This window comes from Buceros rhinoceros, unplaced genomic scaffold (genome assembly GCF_000710305.1).
Source record: "Buceros rhinoceros silvestris isolate BGI_N320 unplaced genomic scaffold, ASM71030v1 scaffold2309, whole genome shotgun sequence".
Classification (NCBI taxonomy): Eukaryota; Metazoa; Chordata; class Aves; order Bucerotiformes; family Bucerotidae; genus Buceros; species Buceros rhinoceros.
Genome location: NW_010433059.1, coordinates 31,576 through 52,714, shown reverse-complemented (window position 1 = coordinate 52,714; position 21,139 = coordinate 31,576). Strand labels below are relative to the sequence as shown.

Sequence of the window (21,139 nt, the reverse complement as noted above, 5' to 3'; positions counted from 1 at the left end):
GGTATTTCAAGTGATGAAAAGTAATAATCTTCCCATTTTGACAAATGGAAGACAGACTTCTGGCAAAACACAAATTCCCAGGTTTCAATTTTGAAAGACAGGCTCCACCTACAGCTCTGTAGTGCAAGTTCTCCAAGTCAAATTTTGCTTTCTAATTCGGAAACATCACCTTTCCAAACTCTGGCAGCACACTGCTTAATTCCTCTTCCACTCCTCTGTTATCCTCTGCGCACATACAGTGGTTCCAGTTCTCTAAGGGAATACTCTAGTCAAGGGAGCAGTTCACTTGGACACGAGTGTTTCACCAAGCGTACGCGTGTGGCTGCACAGCAGCTAGTAGCGTGTTAGAAAACTCAGCTCCCTCTTCCACGTTAACTACGTATTTCATTTTCCCTCAGGAAAAAAAAAAGTACCCTGGACCAATTCATAACCTGATTACCAACTGCTTTAACAGGACACGCTTCATCGAACGCTGGGGCGTACCCCAGTAATCAGCCATGTAGCCCCAGCATCAACCCAAATACCTTCTCACAGGTGAACGTGCCTCACCATGCCTCCCTCTGCTCAGCGACCGCACTACGTTGCTCCACTACAATGCTTTTGAAGCAAATGCCCAGCTTGTACCACAGGAGCCTTCCCGTTCCTCTTTTTCAGGCTTACTCTAAATTTTGCTTGCACAATTGCAGTCTCAAGAAAACAGAAAAATTTCACACCCCTACAGGCTTTGAGAAAACTCCCCCCACCCACCGCTCCCGCCAAAGAGGACTTCTAAGGCTTTACACAAAAAATTCAAACGTTAACTTTCTTTAAGCCACAGACCACTCATTCAAAGCAAGACCTCCCCGCCCCAACCCAACCATGCAGAACTATCATTGCTTTAGCATTTACACACACGCATGCAGTTCACGGAATAAATGCTCAGCAAAGTAAACTTGTCCTGGTCTGGGCTTTCTTCTGGAACCTAGTCCTTGGTCAATTTCTAGTCTAACATCCAACACCTTTTGTCACTGCCTTTTAACTTTCTTCAGCTGAAGGGCTTAGATACTTCCTTGAAGTACCTGGTCGAGTCATTAAGCCTAGATGGGTTGGATCCAAGGTCTCCTTGCAGGCTGCCTCCTCAGCATATGAAAAGTCATTCACGTCCATTTCGTCACTGTTAAACACGTCGAGCTGCCGCTCCTGCTGCTCTTCCAAAGTCCTTCGGACCCTGCCCTCTGACTGTTCCACCATTTCCCCATCTCCTTCACTAATGACAGTCATGGGGCTGCTCTGGATGCGGTTGCGGACATTGTACTTGCTGCTGGCAGCAGAGGGAGGTGTTCGTGACCGGCCATACCTAGTGCCAGAGAAGGACATGCTCCTTGGCATCAGGCCCTCGCTCTTGGCCCACTCTTCCTGGGCCCGTTTGCTCTTATTGGGTGAGCAGCTGGCAGAGCTGTCAGAAAGGTCAGAGGAGGCATCCGTCTTTGTCCGGTGGAACCGAGGGTCCGTGTTCTTCAACATCTCTGCTGCAGACATGCGGGAACTGGTGTCACAGCGGCTCCCTTTCTTCAGCAGCAGGGCTTTGAAGTTGTCATTGCTGGTGCTGCTCTTGCGAACACTTCTCTGAATTGATCCGGCTTGTTTGAGGGTAGCTAAGGTTGGAGAAGCACCAGTGGGAGTTACGGGGGGCGATGGAGAATGGTTGCGGGTGCGGTCGTCCTCAGAATCTTTACGGCCAAGGACTTTCCTTTTGGATCTGAGTTTGAAAAACAATAAAAAAAGAGGACCAAACAAGAAATGAAACTTTTTACTTCCCCTAATTAAACACAGCTTAGAGGGATGACAATGAATTGAGCTAAAGCAGAGAGAGGGATAAGGGAGAAGTAAGCTAAATCTAAAGCATGAGTAAGAACACCACCAAAACTGACCAGGCATTAATGCAGGTGTCAGATACAAGCTACATTTATTGTTCTTTTTCTGCAACTCTGGAACAAGGAAACCACTAAAACTGGCAATACTGATATCCAAAACACTTTAGTCAATGAGGTTTTCTGGAGTCAGTATTGAACTGCTAAAACTAACGCATTATGAAGATTATACTCTGCCATTTGTCTGTTAGTTCTGGGACTTCATTAAAAACACATCACCTAGAGTATGTTGGGGTTTTTTGGTTTTGACAACTACTTCATTTGATGCTCTCTGGAGAACTAGAAGTGTAGTTCAGTGCGTTTGTCTTCAGAAAAGGATACTGCAATACACTGCTGCTAAAAATGGAGTAAAGAGAGCCACATGTAACCATTCTGGATTAAATTAGTTAAAAGGAAAATGCCCTCCGTAACTCAAACATTGGAGTTTTCTAATAGTGTTTGAGTTAATACTCTGAAACACAGAGTTTTCCAGCTTCTGTTAAGGTGTACCGACAAAATTCACAGTTCTGTTGGTGCTCTGTCATTGCCACCCTTTGACGAAATGAAGAGGAGACCAACTTCCTGACATGGAAGTTATCTTTCCAAATGAAAGGGCAGAGTGGTTTTTAATTTAAACGTAAAGTGGAGGCATAACAAAAGCAAAATTAAGAAACAATCATGGAATTGGGAATAAGCGGCAACTGGACTTCTATTGGTCCATTTTCATGTGTGTTCAATAGAGAACTTGCCCCTCGTAAAACAGGTTACTACTTTAGCTGCAGAGGTGATCTTCAGCTCTACTTTCTTAAAGGCCTTGGGATTTTGCCAAGACAAGCTCAAACGTTTTTATGCATTGCAGCCTACTCGTAATAAAAAACCCAGAAAACTAAGTAGCAGGATCCATCAGCTGAGTAGGTGGCAGCAACAGACAGTGCCATAAGCTCTGCCAAGACTCTGGAGTGATCCTGTCTCTCTTAAGTGGTGAAGTTTATGCACAGATCACTTGTGATACCCCCCACAGGCAGCTGTAACAGCTGTTATTTTCAGCTGCTGCTGCCTCCACCTGCCCTTCTGGGAGAAGAATGTGATACCACCATCCACTCAGCCTGAGGATGAATGGACACCAGAAGATAGCACAGCGATAAACGATGACATCAGTAGTGGCAAATGTAAGAACCTTGTGTGTCCATACTGTGGGCAGCAGGTGAATCTGGTGCTTGGATGCTCTGCGAATCTGTATGCGAATGTGTGAGAGCATCAGTTACAGGGAAAATATTTCCCTTCATTAGGGTTTTGCCCGCCTATGGGTACCTTTACACACTGCAATGCTGGGGCTGAACTGCTGCCCAAACCCAAATGAAATTCCAAATAAAGAGTAAGCACAATTCAAGTGCACAGATCTGCAGGGAAAGATTAGTTATCCTGGCTTGAAATAATTCCGTAGACTGTGAACGCAGTGCAGAGCAGTCAGTCTGCTGTCAGTCTCTAACCAGTTATTCTCGGTATGTATGAATTATGGCAGAAACTTAAAATTAACAGCCGGATTTGGTTTTGGTGGCTTTTCAGACAGAGATAGAGTTCATAGTCAAACAAAACTGTGACTTAAACTTAGATTGATCTTCCTGTCCTTTATGCACAAGCCACTACGTTTCTTGTCTTACTCCAAAGCACAGTCAAGCGTGCCAATCACTGAAATAATATCTTTCAGAAACAGTGTGTGTGTGGGGGAAATGTTTTGTATTAATTAACAACCAAGGAAGACAGTAGTTCAAGTCTAAAGCCAGCAAAAGCAAGGTCTTAATAACAAATGTGTCAAGCAGTTTGAACTATGTCATATCCAGTTCCATTGTCCATTTCCCCATAAACTCATGAATTACACGCATGTGCATACACACAGAGATCCACTCTCTATCTGCATATACATAATGGAGAAAGGCTCCTGGCCAGAACACTTCATTCTAAAAACGGATTTGTCGCAGTCCTAGTGAGCGCCATGCAACACAAACGCGACAGACCATTTTTAGAAGAGCTCATACAGGCCAAGTCCTAAGGGGTAACCGCAGGTTATAAAAAAAATCAGTATCATATACACCTACATTTTGTAGTATCTGAAACAGAATCGTTTCAAAAATGGAAAAATCGGACTGGCATCCCCAGTGCTGCACCCTCCCAGCTCTCAGTCACATTCTCACACCGGCTCTTCCCTTCCCCCAGTACTCCTGAGGCAGAACTCGGGCACAGATGTGCAAACTGACTCAACACCTAACTAAACCTATACAGATGCCGCCGAGCACCTTCTGTGACCAGTTAAGAGAGAGAGCCCCTCTGCATTTCGAAGGAGAAGACAAAGCCACAAGATGGCACTACTGCTACATCGATTCTAGTCTACAAGCAAGGTCAGTAGTTCGGAGAGTGGTAATGGTCTTCTGTGTGTACTGTTTAAATGGTGCACACGTTTAGTTTTGCCGTTTTAAGCTTTTTTCTTTCTTTTTTTCTTTTTTTTTTTACAACCTAATGTGAAGAGCATAAAAATCTAGTTGCCTATTCAGGATGATTTTGCTTTTAAGGGAAATGAATAATGTCATTGATAAAAGAGCCAGTATTGCACATATCATTCATGAACCAGTCTGACACAAAACACCCGACCTCAGGCTGGATTATGGCAAACTATAATCCAGCGCTTGCCATATGTTTTGCCATATGACTGACATGTTGTGTTACTTGCCAGTTTCAGCCACGCTTGCCATGAAGCATTAGCGTTGAGCCTCTGTCCCAAACTGCACCATATAAGCAGCGAAGAGAGTAAAAAGAGATGGAGAAGAAGGAGAATGAAAACAAAAAGATACACAGAAAAAGCAACAGTAGAGTTAATATGGCAGGTCGAGAACAGTACGATAAATACTAGATGTAACGATATTTTAAGGGGCAGGGTATTTATAACATAATCTACATTGATTTCATCTGGTAGCTCTTAATTCAGAATGAATTAATGTATCTGTAAAACAATAAAACACAAGTTCTTTTCCTTATACTTTTCATATATAGACTTAGTAGAAAGTTGATAAACGTGTGCTTTCTGTTAAAGCAATAACTACTGTAACTGAGTGATTTAGTAAAACAACATTAATTGATTTCTGAGAGAAGCAGACTTGACAGTATGGAAAGCGCAATTTCTGCAGTACCTGTGAATGGCTGCAAAAAGATCCTCAGTAGTCCTTGGTCTCGCTGGTGTTGCCACTCCGTCCGCCTCTTCCCCATAACTATTGCTCGGCAGGAATGAACTATTTGCTTCAAATACCTCCACTACGCAGAGAGAATGAACAACACTGTCAGTCCATCGCGGAACCCAGCAGGCAGACAGTGCTGAAACCAGCCCTTGCTGCCTCTAAGGCAAAGCATCCGAGAGGCTGAGTGAGCACACCGTTGTCATCACTGTGATTTCAGAAGAGCGCTTGCTTAGGGAACTGCAGTGCGTGAAATGCCTACGCTTGCTCACACACACAGGCGGAGAGCAACACTGAAGAAAATTGGTATGGTTTCCACTAAGTGCAAAATCAAAATTAACAAAGCTAAACCATGCTTTCACAGCATGTTTTAGTCATAGCACAGTTAACTAAGGCATCACTTTCTACCCACGTCTGCAATAATGAGAAGTCAGAAAGGAATGAGAAGAAATCTCATAAAGTATTAATAGGATCCCTGCAACTTTCTTTAGGCTTTTAGTTGGAACTATCACCAGAGGTTCTTTACAGAAGCCCACCTGGATGCTAGGATTGCTATTCTCACTCCTCAGCCTCTCTAAAGGAGCTACTGCTGCATCTGAAGAAGACTCAGAGAAAAGAGACTCACCACTTTCGTTCTCTTGAGAGAGTCGCCCGTCAGCGTTACTGCCACTGTCTTGGCTGCTGCCTGAACTGCTTCCTTCATCAAAAGCAGGCTGCTCCTCCTGCCTGGGTTCTTCTTGAACTGGTGATGCAGCAGGCTGTACCACAAAGGCATCAGCTCCTGCTGTCTCGGAGAAGGTGAAGCTGGCAGCTCCTCCCTCAGGAACCAGGCTGCCAGAGTCCATCTCGCCAGAACTGAGTCCATCTGTAACACAATTTTTCGCCTCCTCGCAGTGTGCAAGCACAGCGTCTCTCTTAGTTGGGCTTGTTGTGCTTCTGACAGTATCACTCACTTCAGCTGTTTTTTCCACTGTAAGATCTAACTGTGGAGGTGGTACAACAAGGAACAGTTTGGGTTTCTTTGAAATTGGAGGTGGTTTCTTGCTGGGTAATACAACCTGAGTCTTGTCGGGAGATGCTGGTGAGCCCAGAAGTGACGTGCCAGAATGGAGGTCTTCACTCTGCACTGAAGACTCAGGTGTGTCCTCAGTAGCTGGCCCCAGAGCATCAGCTTCAAAAGACTTGTTCGGGCCTACTGCACCCACAGGCTTTTGATCGCTGTCAAGCACAGGTGTGTTATCGGAGAGGATGAGAGGAGAACCCCGAGCCAGTGTTTGAACTGAGTTTTTAAATGAAGTGCCTTGAGTTTTCATTTCCTCTTCACCTAAGCTGCTACTGAGTCTTAGTGAGAGAGATGGCTTTAGGGAAGACTGTGGTGATGAACGTACAGTACCCTTTTCCTGAGAGGTGGCTTCAGAAGCAGGTTCAGGTGATGGTTCACCTTCTGTGGCTTTTTTCACAGACCTCAGCTGCACCATTTGCAATGCTTTGGTAGTTACTAAGGGCATCACAGGTCTCGATGTGTCTTGCTTGTTGAGTGGCTGTTTCACTGGACTGTAGCAAGAATCTTCCTGGTTACGTTTCTTAAAAGAATACTGGGGGTATATTGTCACACCTTTTGATAGTTTGGGATCAAGAGGTGGTGCTGGTGGCGGGACAGCTAAGGGGAAAGTAGAAGGAGGAGGAACTGAGGAAGAGAATGAACTGATGGAGGCTTCTTGCAGAAACCATGGGACAGTCTGAGCAAAGGAAGAATTTACATCAGCTTCTGGTGGAGGAGGGGGGAACGTAGGAGAGGCTGGCAATGGTGATGGATCCACGACTTCTGCTGGAGGAGGAGGGGGAGGAGAAAGTTCAGGGCAATGTGGAGGAGGTGTTGGAAGAGGAGGTGGTGGAGGAGGTGTACCAGCATCTGGAGGAGAGTTCAGCGTGGAGTCCATTTTCTTCACACTCACACTCCCTTCAGTAGATGTATTTGAAGAAAGAGAAGTGGAAGATGAAGACATGGAGACTGAAGACAGAAGAGAGGATTTTCTTTCAGGCACTTTAGGCTTCAGCTTGGGTTTCCCATTTCCTGATGATGCAGATTTTAAAAAGACAGGCACTGGAGTAAGCGCAGTGGGTGTATTGGACTGGCTGGAGTACCCACTTGATGGTGATGTGACTCGGTGGGATTTCTCTGGAGAAGTGCTCTTTGGTTTGGCCAGTCCACTGGGCACTTGTGGCACAGAAGCCCGTGAGCCGTCACTGAAGTGGCTGATGCTGCAGTCGCTGAGAGCAGATGACGTACTCGCAGAATGGGTCACTGGGGATTTTACCTGGTCGTCTGCCACTGCAGCATAGTCGCTGTAGTAACCCCACTGGTCAGCGTACTCCGACTTGATGCTGCTTGTTTCACTCTGAGAGGGAGTGACTGTGCAGATAGAGTACAGGTTTGGAGCAGTGGTGGACATCATGCTGCTGCTCGCACTGACTGAGCTTTGGCTGCGGGAGCGCAACACCCAGGGATCCTCATAATCACTGCAGGGGCTCTGGGACGGGGAGCCGCCGTTTTTGCACTTGAGATTCAACTGTAGAGAATGCTGGAGAGTGGCAATGAGGGTTTCATCAAGCACCTGTCCATTGGACTGAGCCTTTTTCTTGGGCATCCTTCTGAGTGAGTCTGTTCTGGATGGTGGCAAAGGCGGCTTCTTTGCCTTTTTCAGAGAGATGTTTCTTGCAAGGGATTTGTCACCTTGGCCTGACTGGTCATGCTGATGTTTCTTCTCCTTTCCTTCAAATACATTTATCACGCTATCTCTGGAGTTCCCAAAACCATTAGTACTACTGCATGGCATGTCTGACTTCAGTCCTGAGTCCATATGCATGGAACTGTAATAACCATCGTGGTCCACAGAATACAGAGAGGTAGAATCATCCCTGACCGAAGTCCTCTCTAAGCTGCTGCTGCTCACATTGCTACCAGGACTGGCACAGCCTGGTGTGGTACAAACCACCTTGCGTGAAGGAGTCTCGCTGTTTTCTGCAGACTTGTACAGCCAATGCTCTGTGCTGTTCCCTGCTGCTTGTGCTCGCTCCCCTGAATAGCTGGAGTCACTCTTACCATCGCTGTCCTGGGACGCGCTCGGTAGGGCAAGATTGTTCTTACAGCTGTAGCTTATGCTCTGAGACCCAGCCTCTGCATTTCCAGGAGTGCTAAGAGAGACCGCAGAGTCACCAAGAGAAAGCATCGTAACAGTATGAGATGGGATGGTATCCGAAGTCTGTGAGTGGCGTGTGGAGCTACTCTCACTCCAGTTACCGCTTGAAGAATGGTGATCTTCTTTTCCACTTACTGCGCTGCTGGTGACAGGATTGTCTCTTGGCTTTGGGTAGGCAGCGGAGCTGGTAATTTTACTATCCAATGACACAGCACTCTGGGCAGTGTGGATAACAATAACTTCTGAGGAGGATGACAGTGTTGCATTGGGTATGATGCTCGTTGAGTAGGTGGCGTGAGGAGAGACCACACATGCTGGGCTTGCAGACTTTTCACTATCATAGTTTCTCACCTCTTGAGACTTCGGCCTTGACAGCGTCCCCGTTGTGGGATTATTCCTCAGATGCACAGCACTGTCGTCCACTTGCAATTTACTTATCTGCTGTGGTAAAGTGCCATTGATTTCTTCTGTTTGCCTAGAGATGCTCTGTGTCTGCTCTAGGGACTGCAGAGACACTCTCGCACCAGCCCGAGGCAAGCTGTGAAAACCCATGTCGCTATTTTGGCGAGAAGGAAATACAACTGCAGCAGAATCACTCATCACTGACATGTTTCCAGATGAGCTGGAGAACTGAGACATCTGGGCTGCAATGCCTTGTCCTTTCTGTGCTCGTATTCTTCTCATTGAAGGGGGCACAACTTTAACTTCCTCGGTCTGGCAGCTGGTGTCCTTGGTCTCAGAGCGCTGCATAGCAGAGCGATAGCTGTCCAGTCTCCCTAGCGTGGAACAGTGATCTGGGACATACATCGAATGCCCTCGGAAATCACTTTGGCCAGTACCAACTGCTGGAGTCAAAATAAAATAATTATTTCCTGAAGCACAAATTCACATTTATCTTCTTACTCATTTAAAAACAAAAAAACCCGGCAAACTGCTTGATCCCCATGTTCTTGCAGGTTATACCTTCTGAAAAAGAATCTGCAACAATGGACTTTGCACAGGCTTTGTGGGGTTTCTGCATTTCTCTTCCCTTTTTCTTTATTACCAGGAACCCTCTGCTTACAGAATCGTCTGCGTTCCTGCCGCACACTTGAGACGTGAAATCCTCTGTTTATGACATGGTAATAATTTCCATAGTAATCAGTTATGTCAGAAACCAAGTAGCACTGTTTGACTTCCAGTAGGCAAAGCAGCAGGAACAGACAAAAGCCTGAGAAATGTGGAGTGTGTTTCCATGCTAATGCCTCATGTAATAAAGAAAAGGGGAAGGAAATCCGGAGACTATTGTGAATAATCAGATCTGCCTTTTTAAAGCATTACACTTCAGAAAAAAAATTTCAGGAGACACAGATAGCTCTCCAAGTCTCGCAGTTCACCTGAAAGGAGGCATTGTTTTACCACAGTAGCAGCATTTATACAAAGACATTATCCAACACTGCAGAGAAAACCATCAGATAACATTTCTCCATACAACTACTTTCTATTTATCATAAAGGAAATGCTCTAAGAATTGGGGAAAAGACATACATAGTATTGATGGTCGTCTCATCCTCAGCACCATCAGAAAATAAAAAAATAACTGTACTTTTAAAAAAAGAAGTAATAATTATATGTATTGGCATAAGAAAACCTTCAAAAGACAATAGAAAAACAGTTTTACTTCAAAATAGTTATCACTGGGTTAGTAGGAAGGACATTAGGGTTCTTTTAAACCTACATTTTTACTGGTAGCTGCCTCTTAAAATCACAAACCAGAGCACTGCTTTAAAATTAGTCTGTGTAAGGCTGTTGCTTTTCAATTCAGTTGCACTAGTGTATAAATAGCAGGCACGAGAGGCAGGCGTGCTGCTGGAGATGCTTGGAAGGATGCTGCATATGACACCGTGGGGGGAAAACTGGGTATTTCAAGTCTCTGCCTTAGCTAGTCTCAGAGGCGATGAGGTAGCAGCCTGATAGGACTGTTCTCCTTTCATATTTCCTATGTGAAACTGGATCAGGTGGATAGGTATTCTCACCACGCAGCTTTAAACACCACTTAAAGGACGTTTAATTATCCTTATTCTTGGCAGGAAAAGAGGCATTTAGGATAAGGAAAAGAGAGCTCTGAAAAGGCTACAGTGAAAGCAGCACACACAAAAAGGTTGTTTACTTCTTTTCCCCAGGCAGAGAAGCAGTCTTTTAGCAGCCTGAAGCCTATTTAATTTGCTTTGTGTGGATTTTCTTGCTCTCATGAAAAATGTAGCCTTTCTGCTTCTGGTAGAGGTTTGCAGCAAAGCTGGATACTTGGATGCTAGCAAATGTCTTGGATAATCTAGTATGAGATCCTCTCAGAACAGATGGACTACTGCAGCCAACCAGGAGAGGTATTTGCATATTCTGTATACAGTTATTAAAAACGGTGCAGAGAGAAAAAAAAATTAATTTTGCTTTCCATGCGTATTTTTTTCTATAGAATCAAAGTCACCCTTCAGTTAAGAGAGAGAAAAACACTGAGTAGACATTATAAATGTTTCTGGAACCATGACATCACTGATGACAACTGTTAGCCAATTAAAAATACCCAGTAATTAAAATCTGCATACCAAGCTATATAAATAACCAAAGAGATGGGGTATTTTTCTTCTTTCTACCACTGTAAAATCCACACATGCACACAAGACAGAAGGATGGGGCTGGTGAAGAATGAAGCTGTCAGCACTACGGCAAGTATCTAACACTGTCGCATACTGACCCGTGGCTGCGAGCACCGCATTTCAGCAGGCAGTATGTCTGTGTTCACTAGGGAAGCCAAACGCGCTCTACTTCACAAGCAGCGTAACACAGATGGATGGTTAATGGTTGTTTAAAACGTTACTGCTGGGGAAGGTAAATGGCAGAGTGGAACCAGGCGGACTTGCTAAGCTCCCCTTTCAAAACCAGGAGCGCTGGACTGCAATACTGGGACATGCTGTTTATGGCAAAAGCACAGCAATGTCTGAAATACTCAATTAAACCTTGGTGTTATAGCTACCCCACTAAATAAAAGAGGCCAAGGATGGTTGTACCACAGAGTCTGGGGGAGCAGCTCCACTCCCTGGCACCCACGCCCAGACAGAAGCTGGGGGACAGGCCACAGCAGTGCTGGCAGAACACGCTGACCAGGCAGCAGCATGGACAATCGCAGGATGCCACTGAGCAGCAGTGCTGACCCGGTGTTTGTTACTGGAAGAGATGTCACTTGAGGTCCAGTCTAACGTGCTCATGGAAACGACATAACTGGACTCGACGGCAGTAAACCCTTACAACTGTGATGCTCAGGGCAGCCCATCAGGGCAGGTCTTTGCAGCAGTGAGAGGCCTCTTGTCGTTAGAATGGTTCAGAGCCCAAATAAATACAGAGTTCAGAGGGGGCAAAACAGCCCCGTCTCCAGAAGTATAAAATGCATCTTTCAATCTTGATATGGGACATAGTCAGGGAAGGGACTTCTCACAGCTGTTGCTATTACAAGGACATAACACTGAGGTTTTAAATATTTTTTGTAGAAATGCAGCATATTCTGAAATTACTTCAGTTTTGGGTTTGGCTTTACATGTATGCCCCACCTCATGCAAAGCTGTGAGCATTTCCTGGCCCTTTATAATACAACTGCTCTTTTTACAGTTCCATTTCCTAAAGAGGGACAACAGAAATCTGCAGGGAAAATGGTTCAAAAAAACAACCAAAAAAACCATTTAGGACTCTTAAAATATTTGAAGATTTTGGTGGAATTCAGAGGAGGGTAGTGAGTAGTATTTTGTTTGCAATTTACAAATGCACTGTAAAAGCCTCACTCCCGGAGCAACACTGAAAAACAAGAGTTTTTAAAGAAAATCATTAAAATCAAACCGCCTTTGCTGGCGCCGCAACTAGAAGATGAACGATCCAATTCTAAGGGACAGCTCACACCTTTAATTGACTATTACATTAAAAATCCTATGTCTCTCAGAAAACCTCTACTTAAACAGCAGTCAGAATGTACAAGATTTCTGCAACACCAAAATTCTGGAGCCAAATCAGAGCTTTTAAAGAATATCACCCACAAGCCCATCTAGCGGCAGGGGTGATGCCTGAGCAGAGGGCAGCAAACAGCGTTGCAGAACTGGACATCAGGTTACAGATGCTGAACGTTATGAAGTCAGAAGTGGCTGCAATTTGATGGTATGATAAATGTGGCTGAAAATAATTGATAATCATCTTGTCTGCATTTATATTACCCTGTGTCCTGCAGTTGATGCTGTGCCTACCACAGGAGACCTGTATCTACGCTCCTTTCTTTATTACCCAAATCCTTGCTATGCTGAAAATCTCTGCTCGAGTAAATGCTCTTCTCTAATGCACTTTTCCAGTGTAGACTCCAGCAGCAAGTAAAGAATATCCGCTATCTGGAAACATGCAATCTACTTAACAACTCCTGCATGGAAGCACAGAGAAGAGGCTCAAACGCCTATCTTAGCTCCAAGTGCTTCATCCAAGCTAGGCACATACAGGTTACACCAGTTTCCCTGACTCTGGCATTGCTTATTAGAGATGACTCTAATGATTCAGACTGATGGAAAAAAGTAAGTGTCTGCACGTAATCCCTAGGGCCAGGTACCAGCTACCAGAAGACTCCCAATCTCCCTGTGACCCTCCCTGATCTGGAGACACCAGTAGCTCTGCTTTGAGAATCGGCAGAAAGGTCCTTTGCATTGAAAGAATCATAGGAAACCGAGGATTTGAGAGGATAAAAAGTATGTGCGTAGATATCACAAAAACATGCTTGTTGCAACTAGTATATAGAAGTAATCTCTCTTCCCAAAATTCTGACTAATCATTTCTACTGTAGGCAATTGTCTTTTGCGCCACAGGCACATTCCTATATTTGTTGCTGTCAACTTCTCCTCATGCCCCACCTAGCAATCCTCCTCCAGATCTGATGACCTGGCCAAGTCACTGTGCAGGCACCAAAACTTTCAGTGTTATTAAAAACTCCAGAGATTCTTCATCTACTTTACCCTAGTATTTACATACCAAATGATGTTCAATATACACTCAACAAGAAACAGGCAAGTACATCAGGCTTATGGTAATTTTAAGCAATTTTCACTGTGTTCCGTGAAGCGTCTGTAATCTCTCAGAGGGGAGAAAAATATTGCAGAGAATCTTGTGATACTTTTCAATACTGGCAGCTAAAAAAAGTCCTGAATCCTTGCATATATCACTGCCCCGCTGAAAAGGAGAATTTTGATGAAAATAGAGGGAATGAAAGTTTTCTTGATTCTGTTCATTTCACTGACTGAATAGCCTCTGGTAAAGATTATACCCCTGCTATCTCTGTCTTCCATCCCCCACTATCAAAAAGGAGATGGTACATACTTTGTGACACCCTGATGTCTAGAATGAATGGTGCTGGAAATGTCCAATCTTAAGAAACTGCAGCTATAAACCCATCATTAGTTAAAAGTCACAATAACACTGAAAGAGAGATATTGTCTCCAAAGATGAAGCTGCAGTTTGATGCAGGTGCAGAATTACTTGGCTTGAACAGCTGGATATTTGCACGATATTTCTGTAGGGACCACCAGATATCTTGGGACTCTTCTTACCTGTGGGAACTGTAACTTGAACGGCTGCTAGTGCCAAAGGGACTAACTGAAAAAGAATATTAATTAAGAGGAGTCTTCAATAGAACAGCTGAGTTCCCAAAGATCAGAAGGACTTACATGCCCCCCTGGTGCTCAGATAGAAGTGTTTCCTCCAAGGTATGTCAAGGAAGAAGCCTCAACAGTGCCAAATGACACCTGGGACACCATCTGATACTAACAGGGAGTCTGAGCTGTACCAGAAGGCGGCAGTTCAGGTGTCAGTCATATCCATCCTAATGACTGACAGGAGGTCCTACAGGTGACACCTCACTGTGAGCTACTGAAAATGGGAAGCAGGGCAATAAGCTGAAGAAAAGCATATGAGGTCATTCTGACCCTTCAGTTAGGAAGAAAAAAAAGTAGATGGGGGGGGAACCACAGAGCCATAAAGACCCTGAAATGCACCTTAAGGTGGAAAATAAAGCATCAAAATAATTCAAGAAAAGTACATATGAAGCATAAAATCGTAAGACTTTTTTTGAAAACCAAAAGAGGACAGAACCTTTGTTTGATTAAAGGAAAGCAAAATGCCTGGCGGAAGAAGAAGAAATTAAAATGTAGAACTTCTGGATGGCTTCCTCTCCCCTGCTTTGGTAAGGGATGTTTATTTGGATGATGAACTGCAGTAGAAGCAATACTCGGGCCAGGGACCTGCTCCTCATGCAAGACAGAGAGGGAGTCCAGGACACCACAAGCTGAGACTGCATCAGAGCAGGGCTCTGGAGAAACACTCACAACCAGGTAAAAAAAAAGAAAATTAGTCTTGAGCCGGACCCTACAGCACTGACAAAGAGAAGGACCATGAAAATGCAAAGGCATTTTGCTGCCTTTATTTAATTTGGAGAGTTAAAACGTGTGAAGGAAGCTGAAGATAGCCAAGAAATGAGCAAGGCCTGCAACAGGTTCTCCTCAAGAGCTGTTCATCTGCACCAAACTTCTGTTTAGGAATCATCTTCTTGCCTGAGGGGAGAACACTGATTTGCGTAGAAGGTGCCATCTGAAGAAGATGACTAGAGGTGATGGATAATGGCAATACAGGGCAGAGAAACTGAGAGCCCAGAAATTTGAAACAAAACATCAGCTCAAATATTCTTGCCTTTTCAGCGGTTTTGACCCAACAGTGACTCCACGAAGTGTGTATATATTATATATAATAAATATCTGTGTCTTACAGAACATAAATTTATAATATTTATATTCTGTAAGACAATGAAGGTAATTCAGATGTATGCAAAACTAATTTCTTCACTGCTATGCTTGGCACAGAGAGAAATGCTTTGCCTTCTCTTAGCTTTGGCGTCTCTCTCCTACACCGTACAGAGAGGGTCCTGCTGTTAAAAAATACCTGTTCAGAAAATAACTGGCATCTCTAAGCTGTTAGGCATCTTGTATTCTTATTTTGTCTCAGAATCCCATCTATCACACCACATTTTATTTACACAGCAATTTTTATGTAGAAGTTTCTATCCTGTGCATAGAGACTGGTTCATTGCTGGAAGACACCTGTGAAAACACGGCAGCACTAAAATGCTCAGAAGTAGGAATGTTTAAAGATACTTCCAGCACATGTCTCATGGGTGCAGTTAATGAATCCTTTCAGCACATTTGGCTAAATTCTATGAGGGTACCACGGCCGCTGAGCTCAGGCCAGCAATCAGCACAGGCTTTCTCTTCTGTTTAGTCTTTCTTGTTTCAAAGGAGCCAAAGCAGACTGGGGAGAACCCCAGCAGCTTGGCCTGGCAGAAGGTCTTCCAGGCTCTCTCACAAGAAATGAAAATAGTTCAAGCTTGGTTGAAGCTTTGAGGTTCTCTCAAGTTTCTGTTTCCTTCTGAAGGATAAACAAGAGGTAACAAGAATCTGCTGTATGTGTTGGTTATTTAGCCTGTGCACAGCAGCTTTGGTGTACCAAGGGATTTTCATCTTTGTGTAAATATTATAGCCATTCACAGCAATGCTTTAGGGGAGAAACAAAGAGATTTATTCAGCTGAAACCACAGGGAGAATGTCAATAGGCGCAGTGCAATGGCTTGATTTGGAGTTTAGTCCAGATCCTTGTTCCGATCAAATGAACTGTGGAATGTTTTAAAACAACTCATTGTTTGTTTTGGGAGAGTGTAAGAGAAATAAGGAATGGACAGCTACAGAAATATTTGGTGAGTGTCAGGGGAGAAAAGGCAGAAAGGGTACTGAACAAGGATGGGGAAGACTTAATTTATTCTCAACCTTGCCAGCAGCCTGGAGGGGGACTCCAGCTAAGTCACTTCACTGCAGCATGTCTGGTTTCCCCATCTAGAAGATGAAGATACTGATCACTGTTCTCTCTTCAAGCGCACTTTGTTTCTAGTGATGGAAAGCAATATACCAACAGGATGGATACAGCCATCAGAGAGTTTTCCTGGCATACGTTCTGCTGTGCGGATGACATGCACCACGGAAGCAACACGAAGCTCCTCAAGACAACTTCCACTGTAGGGAAGATGGCTGAAGTCCTATGTGCCTGCCAATTGTAGGCCAGGAAACTGTCCAGAGAGAGCTCCTACACTGAGATACTGCCAGCCCTGAAATTTTCACAACGTAAAGTAAGAGCCAAGGAAAACTTTAAAGACTTTCAAGCAGTGCAACATGGAACGTGCTCAGCACAGAGATGAAAGACCAAAATCAAGACCGTAAAACCCATCACCCTTATCCAACAGATTGGCAAAAGTCACAAACTTAAAATAAGTTGAAGAACTCAACTTCAGTTAGACTTCTTTTAATTGAAGAATTCTTTTTAAGGTAGATGCCAACTGCATTCTCAGTTTATTCTACCAGGCAACCTACAGTTGACATTTTCAAGTACTAAACATCTGTCTCAAGTGGTCACAAATACAACCTTAAAGTTTTGAAAATGCTGCTGGCAGGAAGCATTCTCCGCACAACCACCCAAGTACTGTTGTCACCCATTTCAAAATCCATGTGCCTGAAATAGTGTCAAGAACTCCAACAAGTGACAAACAGTACTGTGGAACAGGATGTTCTGCTGCACTCTCCTTTTCGCCACTATCTGCCCTTGAGGTAGATCCAACACATGCCAAAGATCATATCTGTCGAACACTGCGACCTTGGTACGTGTGTCATTTTCAGAATACTGCACTGTAACAACTCTGAAAATATAAAGTTTAAGCGATGCCATGTATCAGTTTTGCACTTAAGCTGCACAAGTGTTTTTAAGGAGCGCAAGTCATTTCATCTCAGCTCTAGGCAAAGAGCAAAGCAATTTAGTTTAAAATAGAAGAAGGGAATGTAAGAAGTATCCACCCTGAAGAGATGACAGAGGTCAAGGGATGTCTCTGCTCTTCCTCAAACCAGCTGTAAACACGGTACCTGATAGACCTAAAACAGGAGAAGGCAATTTTTTGTTAAGAATAATTCAATATTAAGTTTTATCCAGCTTTGATCTTTGGTTAGAATAAATCTACTTTATTTAATTCTCAAGCTTGCTTATATTGCAAAGCTGATAAAATGTGTTGCTCGCTCTCAGGAAATGACAACTTCAAAATTTGACCTCCAGGAGGACTCCAGATCTGGAAAGCATTTCCTGTCAGGTAGCAAGGTCCACTATGGAGAGTGAAAAGGGAGGAAGCGAATCCACACCGTGAGAACGGGTTCCTTATGGCAGGCACAAAAGAGCATCCATTCCCCAAGAAGAGATGGACAAAGATACCTGACAGCTTTGGACAAATCTCAGAGCGGCAGTTAAAAATAAAATCATCAGGTGAGATCCAGAAGTAATGAATTTTAAAGCTGCATAACTTTAGCCGTCCTAACAGGGTTAAGGCAATCGAATTTTCTTTCTTGAGGCAAGGGATTCCTGTGGTAGAGCACCGTTTCATACAGTTGCTGAAGGAGAACTCTTCCACTCAGAAACTGCCCTTCATGTACTTGCTTGTTGCTTGGCTTTCCCTAGGCCTGGCCCTCTAGCTCATTTCAAACCCATCCACACAAGTTACATATTTTTGCTTCTGTTTTTGAAAAATTTAGACAAAGAACCAAAAGACATGGAAAATGCAGGCTGGTAGAACTTTCTGAAATTGTCAACATCTGAGACAATTCTATATGTAAAGCGCCTAAAATTATGTCCTGCCAGACTATTTTAACACTGAAAAAAACCTCAATACTGAAAAAAAAAAATAAAAAAAAAGAGAGGGAGTAGAAGTTTATCATTTGGGAAAAACTGTAACATTTAAAAAAAAAATAAATAAGAATGACCAGATTAAAATCAAAGGGTTCTGCAGAAAGTGTTGGAAAGGTCTGCCAAAATCCAGACTGCTTCATGAGCTCTGAATGTCACGTATGCTACTTACTGTGAAAGAGGACAGCCTGAGAGAGGGTCGGTGTGACCAAGTAGGCATTTTGTTTGGAAGATACGTAATACATACGAGCTCGTGTAAGTTATTTCCAAACAAATAACACTGATACTTAAGGGGTTGCCAATTAGATGTAAACTGATCTGGAAAATAGTACAGGTTTTTCACCACTGATGCAACTCTCAACAGATTTGGGAAGGCATCCATGGATTGTTTTACTCCACTGAGTAATTATTTGCAGGCCAAAATGCCTGCCCACATCAGTGTTGCTTCAGTGAACATCCTGAGGGAGCAGACCAAATCTCCAGGAAAGCATTCAAGACCAGAAAACTGACATCCCTGCAGATTCCCATTGTACCAGTACACCATTTTCCAAACACCCCATTCCCTTCAACAGGCGGAAGTCAACAGATAGAAGGTCCTAATTTCCCAATGCACAAGGTGGCAAGGAGGCACACATGTATTTGGAACCGTAATAGGCTATCAGACTGTATTGCTTTCATGAGCACTGGTAATGTTATTAGTCGAGTAACGATAAGCAGTGACAATGAACAGTGGATGGAATACAGTTCTGATGAGCCATACCTAGCTCCTTTTGTATGTTGTCAGGGATTCCTGTAATAGTCTTTCTCCTTTTGACTTTCTTCGGCCGTCTTACCACCGTGTCTGTGTAAATTAGAGACCGCCGAATGCTGGCTTGGCGGTCGAAATTCTCCCCTAATACATGGTAGAACAAGCAAAGCAACATTACTTCCAAGCACGCTGACATCATGCACTTTCTTCCACTGGTTTTGTTGTAGAAATGGAAAAAAAGGCATTAATAAATGATGTTAGCTTGGTCCTACAATGAAGGTTTACACTGAGGGAAGATACGGCGTATCGTCACAGTAAGGCTTTAGGCACACATAGCCATTACACAGTACTGCAAGTTTTAAAAGAAATTTTGACTTCCTGAGCCCAGTTCAGACCTGGTGAGAGCAGCTCTAATTCCACAAGTGAACAGAATCCTTGCTTTAATTTGGCCCTTTGTGGGTTTTTTGCTTGGTTTTGTCGTTTTATTTTAAAGTAATGAGCTGCAGAAAAAGCAAATCTGCTCATGAAAATGAAAGATCACAATGTTTTACGCAGGAACAGACATTACTATTGGCAACAGCTATTACAATGTCTTTGCACAGCTCCGTCATTAAATCATACGAGATGGGTTTTTTTCATTCCAAGTTGCTCTGAACCTGTCAAGCGTACCACATTTCTGGTGGTGATCTTAACACGAACACAAACAAGTACTATGGAGCCATGCAGAGATCAAACTGATCTTGTGGTCTCATAAATATTTCAGTCAGAGTGGAAGCTGCCTAAAATTGAAACTTTATAAATGATTATAAAAATATACAAAGGCAAGAGCCGAAAAACTGTGGACGCGCATGTTGCCAGACAAAGCCTTATGATGACCATGTGCTGTATCGTATTGGGACCCAGAAGCACCACTATCATTAAGCAGCTTTTCTTTAGGAATTCACTTTTTTTTAGAGGTTTATAATTTGGCCACTTCACTACTAGCAAGATAAAACTTGCCTTATAGATTGTGAGCTGAGTTCATTCTCTGTCACTTCTAAAAATCCAATGACTACCTCCCAGATCTCACACATGAGAACCCTTTTTAGAAGTTCAAGCATTATAAAGTGCTGCTAAATTTTGTCTTTCAGATGATCCATTTAAAACTTAAAGGTAGAAAAAACTTGATATACGTGTATATCTTTTTTGCCTCGTACACTTTTTTTCTAAATTGGTGACCAAATTATTTACCTCTACGAAGTGATTAATGCACAGTAACTAATACATCATGAATATTATCCCTGGCTGACTGCACATCAGTATGATGTGTGTCACGCAAATAGCATAGAAAACCTCGTTACCTCTAGAACAGTTAGAGATACAGTCATATATTAAAGAACAGCATATGGATGTGAAAATGCAAGGAAAAAACGTAGCAGTTTCATTCACCATATTGTAAACATAAAGACTCTGACTCTGTTTGACTGGAGCCTTGTGCTCCCATGAGCTGCACTCGTGCTACGCTGAATCCTTGCAGCTATAAAGAAGGGCCAGTTTCATCCAAGTTCTGGACTGATTGAAGTCAGGGCAGATTAATAGAGGAGAAAGCCCACGGGAGCTATAAAATTTAGAGCTGTGGATCCCACTGGCTTGGTAGAAGCCCTGAAACACTGAGACAGACTATCCACCGTCTGGGGCATTACCACTACTGGGACATTAGGACCCTTATGGCGTCAGGGTCAGAACCAGTAGGCAATTCTGCCATGCAGCATAATAATAATTCTAGCCACATTTTAACAAATCCAAAGAATTTGAAAGAGAAAGTTTTGCATCTCTGAACATATCTTGATTCATTCGAAGGCCAACATTCAAAGGCCTGAGACGGTGAGTTGCAAGGAAATTAAAATAGAGCTTTGAATGTCCTGTAATAAAATGTAAATGGTACACAGAGGGTGCAAACAAGGAGAGAGTCTTTTACATGAAACCTCAGACAGCGGGAAATGCTACTGTGTCAGCTGACCCAGAGTAACTTCTTCCCCTGAGCTACCCAAGGGCTAACTCAACCAATCCATCTTCAATGGCTTTTGATACACAAAGGCTTTTTCACAGCCACTGTGCCAGTTTGTAGAATTTAAAAGTAGCAGCTTCAATAAATTCCAACAAGCAAAATCAAAACATCTCAGTCTTTTTTCCCTTCTTTTTTTTTTTTTAGAAAATATTCATGTTAACATTACATGTATTTTGCAGGTTTAAGGATACTTTTCCCCTTCTGTTACAGGTTTGTAA

The 21,139-nt window shown here is 43.4% G+C and overlaps 1 protein-coding gene across 1 annotated transcript in view; it reads right to left on the bottom strand.

The window, feature by feature from the left end:
• Positions 1-1,014: 1,014 nt before the first annotated feature.
• The window catches only part of NHSL1 (NHS-like 1), a 51,256-nt gene continuing 31,131 nt past the window's right edge, over positions 1,015-21,139 (bottom strand). Inside the window, exons 5-9 of the mRNA XM_010143964.1 lie at positions 18,887-19,018; positions 8,415-9,158; positions 5,739-8,351; positions 5,072-5,192; positions 1,015-1,738 (exon numbers count right to left, since the gene is read on the bottom strand). Of these exons, the coding sequence (XP_010142266.1) occupies positions 1,015-1,738; positions 5,072-5,192; positions 5,739-8,351; positions 8,415-9,158; positions 18,887-19,018 (4,334 nt within the window). The remainder of the gene's footprint in view (positions 1,739-5,071; positions 5,193-5,738; positions 8,352-8,414; positions 9,159-18,886; positions 19,019-21,139) is intronic.